The sequence below is a fragment of the Equus quagga genome, unplaced genomic scaffold (genome assembly GCF_021613505.1).
Source record: "Equus quagga isolate Etosha38 unplaced genomic scaffold, UCLA_HA_Equagga_1.0 182853_RagTag, whole genome shotgun sequence".
NCBI classification, from domain to species: Eukaryota; Metazoa; Chordata; class Mammalia; order Perissodactyla; family Equidae; genus Equus; species Equus quagga.
Genome location: NW_025797655.1, coordinates 120 through 8,413, shown reverse-complemented (window position 1 = coordinate 8,413; position 8,294 = coordinate 120). Strand labels below are relative to the sequence as shown.

At 43.2% G+C, this 8,294-nt stretch overlaps 1 protein-coding gene across 1 annotated transcript; it reads left to right on the top strand.

Moving 5' to 3' along the window:
- Positions 1-1,309: 1,309 nt before the first annotated feature.
- LOC124233288 (obscurin-like) lies at positions 1,310-7,490 on the top strand (the record flags this gene model as incomplete). Its single annotated transcript, XM_046650456.1, has 3 exons — positions 1,310-1,604; positions 5,203-5,478; positions 7,351-7,490. Coding segments are annotated over 3 exons (711 nt in total), but the record flags the coding sequence as incomplete, so codon positions are not given.
- Between the last annotated feature and the right edge of the window lie 804 nt (positions 7,491-8,294).

Here is an 8,294-nt window from a genome sequence, read left to right as displayed (position 1 = left end):
ATCAACTTTTTAACTCTTTTTATCTGGTAGCATAATTTTGATATTGTAATATGACAGGCCAGTAGGAAGAATTCATATTATAAGTAAATCCATTATGGATTTCAAGGCCAATATGCTAAAACAATTAGCAAACTGAATTCAGCAGTATATGAAAAGAATCCTACAGTCTGATAAAATTCAGAATGCACCAGGAATCAAGGCTGGTTCAACATTAGAAACATTAGCAAATCAATGTAAAGCCTGACATTAACAGATGGAAGAAAATCAAGGTGATTACCTCAATACATGCCGAATCAAGTCTTTGACAACAATTTTACATCATAAATCCAGAAGAAATGTCAGATAAAATCTAGCATCAATTCATGCCATAAAATCCTAACAAAGTATAAGTCACAGGATTCCCCTGAATTTTATAAATGGATTGCAGAAAAGTCGTGCTCACTTCACAAAGTGAAACCGTGAAGGATTTGCCTTTGAGCTGGGGAACAGGACAGGAAAGCCATGTCACCACTTCCATCCCACACTGCACAGCACAAATAAAGGGGAGGAAAATAAAATGAAAGTTTGAAAAAACAGAAGTAGAATTCACAGCAGATGTGATTTATCCAAAAGAGAAATTGTTAGATTTAGTGAGAGTGTTGAGAGAGATTACCACATTCAAAATCAATATAGAGAAATATATATATAGTGTGTATATATATATAGTGTGTGTGTATATATATATATATACTATCTATATACTAGCAAAAAACAGTTAGAAAATGAAAATTTAAAAGATTTGGAATAACATCAGAGGTATCGTGGTTTTCTTCCAAGTCTAATAAGAGATGTTTAGATGCTGTGTGGGAGGGGATGGTTAGATGTTTTGAAAAGAGGGTAAAGAAGAGTGAAATAAATGGATAGACATCCATGGGGGAAACTAACATGTTCACTAACAATCCAGTCCTCACAAGTGCTTATTTGGCGGGATGGGGTGGGGTGGGGTTGATAATTGACTAGTGGACTGCAAAGGCCGTGTGCAGACAGACAGTGTGCCCCTGAAGAGAGCCAGTGTGGGCATTGGGGTCGCAGATCTCCAGACTTACAGCTCCATTCACGAAGACGGCAGGGTCTCGATGCAGGAAGAGTTGTCAGATAAGGGGACGGGACGGGCCCAGAGGCAGATTCCTGGGTGAATGGACCTGCCGCTGGTTCCCTGCCCTCCTTTGTTTCTACTGTGGCTCCTGTGCAAGGTGTGAAGAAAGGATGGTCTTTTCATAAACGGTACTTTGAACATTTAACCATATGTTTTCGATGGTATCTCTGACCCCGTATCCCTCTGTCCCCAGAGCCCTCGGTGGTGTTTGCCAAGGAGCAGCCGGCACACAAGGATGTGCAGGCTGAGGTGGGGACCAGCGCCACACTGAGCTGCGAGGTGGCCCAGGCCCAGACAGAGGTGACGTGGTTCAAGGACGGGAAGAAGCTGAGTGCGAGCTCGAAAGTGCACGTGGAGGCCAAGGGCTGCACCCGGCGGCTGGTGGTGCAGCAGGCAGGGAAGGCGGATGCTGGGGAGTACAGCTGCGAGGCGGGGGGCCAGAAGGTCTCCTTCCGCCTGGATGTCACAGGTCAGTTCTTGGAGGTACTTGGTCAGCCTACTTGGAGTTGATGATGGGCCTTGCTCACAGCCTAGACGGCCCTGGTGTTCTTTCCATTAGACTTGTTCTCTTAATGTCTCCCATCCTTCCATCTTCCATCATACCCATTTTGGGCTGAGAGATGCTGGGCTGGAAGGGTACATGGAAAGGAGAGGCCGTTCCTGCAAACCTGGAGGGGCAGCTCCATGCAGTAATGCTCTGTCGCCTGCCTGGAACCTTCCTGTCGGTCCTGGTGTCCCAGGCTCTGGCTCTACCTGGAGCTTGGGTCCGAGGTAGACCAGTTGTCTCTCACCTGGGATGTGTAACTTCCTCGCATTGTTTGTTCTGACGACTCCACATGCCCTCACTAGCACCTCATGCCAGCTCTTATCAGCAGGAGATATTCCAGTTTCACTGACCCTGGGTTAGTGGAATTTTGGCTACACCATCATACTTGAATCTATGTCAAGAGTGAACATTGGATTATCAAATCTGAGGTGTCTTCCCTCTGTGTAATGAGATGTAGATACATGTTTTGTTGTAATGTCCGTGCAAATGCAGGAGAGAGGTGATATGTAGGGTCATTCTGCCAAAGTGAATATCATTTTGCCCTTGTCTTCAATTTGGGTGTTCAGTGTCAGAATTCCCCTTGGAGTTACGTTTGTGAAGTTAGGAATGGAAAGGAAGTCACTTCTGCCACATCAGCGTGCTTTGCTGTGAGGAGCAGCCTCTGACTGGTAGAGAGAGCAGTATTGATTTCATAGCGTTTTCTAATGGTGAGTGCGTACTTTGCCTCCTTACCTGGTACATAGAGAAATCTAAGAAATTAAATTATTTTCCTCTTGTTAAGAGAGTCTTGATGCCAAATAGGGGTGGCTCCCATCCCACATTGACTTCTAGGTGCCTACACGTAACAGTTGGGTATCACATCAGTATATAATGGTTTGTGGTGGGTCTAGATACCAAAAATCCACCTATATGTCTTTGTGAAATGTTAGTTTAAGAGAGTATGACAAAATATTTTATGGTAATAAATTCGAAAAGTTGTGACAGTTTGTCTAATTCCTCGTAAACTATATGAAAATCAACACAAGAAGATATAGGAAGCTTGAATAGTCCTATGACTTTTAAATAAATGGGACCAATAATAAAAAATCTTCTAAGCCCAGTAGTTCTCTGGTAAACTCTATTAAACATTCTAGGGCACAGTATTTCCATGCTTGTGGAGATTGTTGTGGAGAACAGAAAAAGGAGATACGCTCTGCACGTCGTTTTATGTAGATAATGTGACATCGACATCAAAATCTGACAAGAGAAGTAGGAAGAATTAAATTACAGACCGATCCGTGATGGATATCAAGGACAAAATCATAAGTAAAATTAGCAAAATGAATTCAACAATATATCAAGAGGATATACACTATGAGGAAAGTCCTTGCCCAGGATTGCAAGTTTGGTTTAACATTAGGAACATTAGATCAATATAAAACTTGACATTAACAGATTGAGTGAAAACTCATGTGATTTCTCAACTAATACAGAATAAGATTATTTGATTACTATTTAACGTCATAAATTCAGAAAAATTGTTTGATAAAAATTAACATCAATTCATGCTGTAAAATTCTTAACAAACAATAGAAAAGTGTTCTTCCTTACTTTGAAAATGGTGCTGCAAAAACATGAATCATGTCATGCTTAAAGTGAACCTTGAAAGCTTTGACGTCAGGGACAAGACACGGGGAAGCTGCCCTCACCACTTCTGTCCAACACTGTATTGTAGAGTAAGGAGGAAACTAAAATAAAAGGCATAAAATTTGGAAAAAATAAAAGTGGAGTTCACTAATGATGTGAACATCAATTCAGAAAATCCGAAAGATAAATTATTATGGTATGATTGTTGAGAAAGATTACAGTAAGAAAAGAAAAGGGAACACTTCTCTGTCTGTACACTTGAAACAAATACTTGGAAAACAATGTTTTTGGTGAGGAAGGTTGGCCCTGAGCTAACATCTGTTGCCAATCTTTCTCTATTTCGTACGTGGGATGCTGCCTCAGCAGGGCTTGAATGGTGCATAGATCCATGCCCTGGATCCGAACCTGCGAATCCTGGGCCGTCGAAGGAGAGTGAGTGAACTTAACCACTACGCCACCGGGCTGGACCCTGGAAAATGATATTTTAAAAGAGTTGCAATGGCATCAGAAGAATCATTTTCTACCTGCAAGTCTAATAAAAGGTGCTTAGAGGCTCAGTGGGGGACTATCGAACATTTCTGAGAGATAGTCAAGAGATCTAAATAGATGGATAGAAATCCATGGAAGAATCTAAGACATTCACTAACAATCAAAATCAGAACAAATGTTTTTTAGGAGGATTGAAAAATAACAAGCAGATTCCAAAGGCCAAGTTCAGTTAATACACTTTTCTCTTGAATAAAAGCAAAGCGTGAGTTTTTGCTGTAGCAGATGTCAGGAATTATCATAAAGCTGCAGTAATTAAGACAGAGGATCTCGATGTAGGGACAGTCATCAGATTAGAGGAACAGAATAATGAGCTCAGAGACAGATCCTTGCATAAATGGGCTCCCGCCACTCCCCTTTTTACTGCAGTGTCTGTGCAGAAAGTAGAGAAAGGATAGTGTTTTCATAAATAGTGCTTAGACCATTTAACCATATGGAAAAATTAAATTATACTGGTAATTCACACCATACACAAAGTCAACTCCTGGTGTGTTAGAGGCCTCCATGTAGAGGTAAAACCATGAGACCCTCAGATGATGGCATGGATTGTTTAAAGACCTAGGGTGAGAATAGATTTCTTAAAAGGCACGCAAATGCCCTAACCACAATGGAGCAAGCTAGACAGATTTTTCTGTATTAAAACTAAACACTTTGATTCACCAGAAGATACCAGAGGAGAGTGAATGTAAGTCCCACAGGTGGGAAATATGTCACAGAATACATGGTTGTCATTGACTAACATTTAAACATATAAAGAGCACCTTAAAATGAGAAGAGAAAAAGAAAGACAGTACTGTTGATAATGGGACAAAAAGATCTGAATAGTGTCACCACAGAAGAGCAAACAGTAATGGCCAACCCAGGAGCTGGAAGAGGCGCTCAGCTTCATTAGTCATCAGATAACAGGAAAGAAAGTCAGAGGAAGGAAAAGGTGCACCCACCAGGTGCCACAGGCGACAGCACCAAGAGCCTGCAGCCTCAAGAGTCTCATGAACGGCGAGTGGGAATGCTCGCTGCACAGTTCTGTGGAAAAGACTCCCCGAGACTCCTCGTCCCCAGGAAGTTGAGGACCGCATGTTCCTTCCCAGCAGACTGTGTGCACAGGAGTCTTTCACAGTGTCCTCACCTGGAACAGCCCATATGGATGTGCAGATAAATTGTTAGAACATACACATGAATTGTGTTGCTTGTTGCTGAGAGGATGGTGGGGCTCCTCCAGGCCACTCAGCTGGTGCAGAGCCTGGAGAAGTTTCCAGCCCTCTGCCTCCCCCATCCAGGCCTTCTTTCCCCAGTGCTGCCTTCCTGACTTAGGTGGTGTCTCTGACCCCGTGTCCCTCTCTGTCCCCAGAGCCCACGATGGTGTTTGCCAAGGAGCAGCCGACCCACAGGGAGGTGCAGGCCAAGGCGGGGGCCAGCGCCACACTGAGCTGCGAGGTGGCCCAGGCCCAGACAGAGGTGACGTGGTTCAAGGACGGGAAGAAGCTGAGTGCGAGCAAGAAAGTGCAGGTGGAGGCCAAGGGCTGCACCCGGCGGCTGGTGGTGCAGCAGGCAGGGAAGGCGGACGCAGGGGAGTACAGCTGTGAGGCCGGGGGCCAGAAGGTCTCCTTCCGCCTGGGCGTCACAGGTCAGTTCTCAGAAGTACTAAGTTAACCTATCTGGAGTTGATGGTGGGCCTGACATACAGCCCAGATGACCCTGGTGTTCTTTCCATTAGACTTCATCTCTTGATGTCTCCCATCCTCCCCCCTCCCATTTTCACACCCAAGATTGGGCCAAGGGAACAGGGACGGAGGGCGTGTACGAAGGGAGAGGCTGTTGTGTACCAAGCATTGCATTTCCATGTCGTGGTGCTTAGTCACATTTTCCCAGCACCTGCTCAGAACCCTCTGGTGGTCTTCATGTCCAGGAATCTGGCTCTACCTGATGCATGGGACTGAGGCAGACCAGATGTCTCTCTCCTGGGTTGTTCTGGCAGATCACACCTACCCTCACCCAGCACACATGAGGTGTCCTGCTAGCCAGAGATGCTTGAAGGCATTCAACCAGGACAAAGGGGAATTCCAACCACATAATCAAACCTCAGATTAGCTCAAGACTGAGCTTTGGGTTATCAAAGTTTTAGTGTTCTTGGACACTCTTCCTTGTTTTCACGTGCATGGAGAAGTTCTGTCTGCACCCATGTGTAACAAAATCTAGATCCACATTTTGTTTCAATGTCTGTGCAAAATACACAAAGAGCAGAGGATTACAAGTTGATCGATTCCTAGAAAACTATATCAAAACTCACACAAGAAAAAATAGACAAGTTGAACAGTCCTTTAATCTTTTAAATAAACAGAACCATAATAAATAGTCTCCTCACAGCATAATATCTAAGCCCAGTGCTTCTACTGTTAAATTGTACCAAATATTCTGGAAATAAGTTATTCCGCATTCGTCGAGATTCTTCTAGAATATTGAAAAGAGAGATATACCCTTTACTCACTTTATGTAGGTAACATATCAGTACCAAAATCTCACAAAGTAAATATGAAGAATTAACACAGGCCAGCGTCTTGTTGATATCAAGGCTAATATCTTGAACAAAATACTAGCAACCTGAATTCAGCAATTTATTAAGATGATGCTACACCATGACAAAAGTCATATTCCAGGACCGCAAAGCTGGTTTAACATGAGAAATATTAGAAAATCAGTCCAAAACTTGACACTAACAAACTGAAAGAAAAAATTATGTGGCTTCCTCCCAAAATGGAGAATAAAAGCATTTGATAAAATATGACATCATAAATCCAGAAGAAATATTTTATAAAATTTAGCATCAACTCCTTCCATAAAATTCTTAACAAAATGTAAATAAAAGGGTTCTTTCTTAATTTAATAATATTTTAATTTAATAATATTTCTTAATTTGATAGTATAATAATTTAATAATATTTCTTAATTTGATAGTATAGGGAAAATTAGCTGAATCACACTTAAAGTGAAACTTTGAAAGCATTGCCTTTGAGACGGGGAACCAGCCAAGGGAGCGGCTGTCGCCACTGCAGTGCAACCTTGACAGCACAGTTAGGAGGGAAATAAAACAGGTGCAACACTTGGAAATGTCAAAAATGGAACTCACAGATGATATGATTTCCAATTTAGAAAACCCGGAAACAGTAATGATTCAACTTAGTAAGAGAGTTGGGAAGGATTACTGCGTACAAAAGTCAACATTCAGAAAGCACTTAAACGTCTACATACCAGAAACAAGAAGCTGAGAAATCACGTTAAAAGAGTTGCAGGAACATCGGAAGGATGATGTTACCAATTCCAAGTCTAATAAAATAGATTAGAAGCTTCATAGGCAAAAACTATTAAGTATTATTGAGAGACAGAAAAAAGACTTAAATCAATGGATAGAAGCCAGTGGAAGACCCAGAGGCGTTCAGTCCCTGTCAAAACTCAAATAATAGTTGTTTTGGGTGTGAGAATGTTGACAGGTTGATTGCAGAGGCCAGCAGAGCCCAGCCAACAGGCGGAACATGTGGGGACATCTGCTCTATCCGGCGTCAGACAGTGGGTCTCAGTGCAGACAGACAGCAGCCCGAAGGAGCGGAGGTGGGCTCCAAGTCGGCTCTGTGTAAGACCTGACTGCCTCCCTTCCTGTTACCCTGGAGCTGGCATGAGCTGTGGAGAAAGGAGCATCTTCTCATAAATGGTCCTAAGACCATTAGCCATATGGAAAAATAAAGTGAAATTTGACAGCTACCTCACACCACACAAAAATCACCTCCAGGAGGCCAGCCCCATGGTGGAGTGGTGGAGTGCAGTGCACTCCACTTCAGCAGCCGGGGTTTGCAGGTCCAGATCCCAAGCACGGGCCTCCACCACTCGTCATCCATGCTGTGGCAGTGACCCACATATAAAGTAGAGGATTATTGGCACAAATGTTAGCTCAGGGAAAATCTTCCTCAGGAAAAAAAACTCCAAGGGAGCTGGAGACTTCAGCGTGAGGGGTAAAACAAACTTTTATCAGACAATGTGGATTATTCAATGACCTCAGGGTAATGAAAGATTTCTTACACAGAACACTAATATGCAAACCACAAAGGACAAAGTGATATATTTGCCTATAGCAAAACTAATAACTTTATTTCACCAGAAAACCTTTCCTCATGAAGGAGTGAAAGGCAGGGCACAAATGGGGAGGATAATGACAGACACACCCGTCAGCACCCAGCTTTAATGACTTAAAGAGCTTCTCAAGGAAGGCGACCAGTAAGTCAGTGCTGTTGAAAGTCGGGCAAAAGCCTTGGATAGTGATGCCACAGAAGAACAAACACCAATGACCAAACCATTGAAAAGGTGCTCCCCTTTGTGCGTCATGGGGACCCACTGGAGGCAGCCCTGGGAGGTCGGGCTTCACTCCCACCAGGCTGCCATCAGCCGAGACAC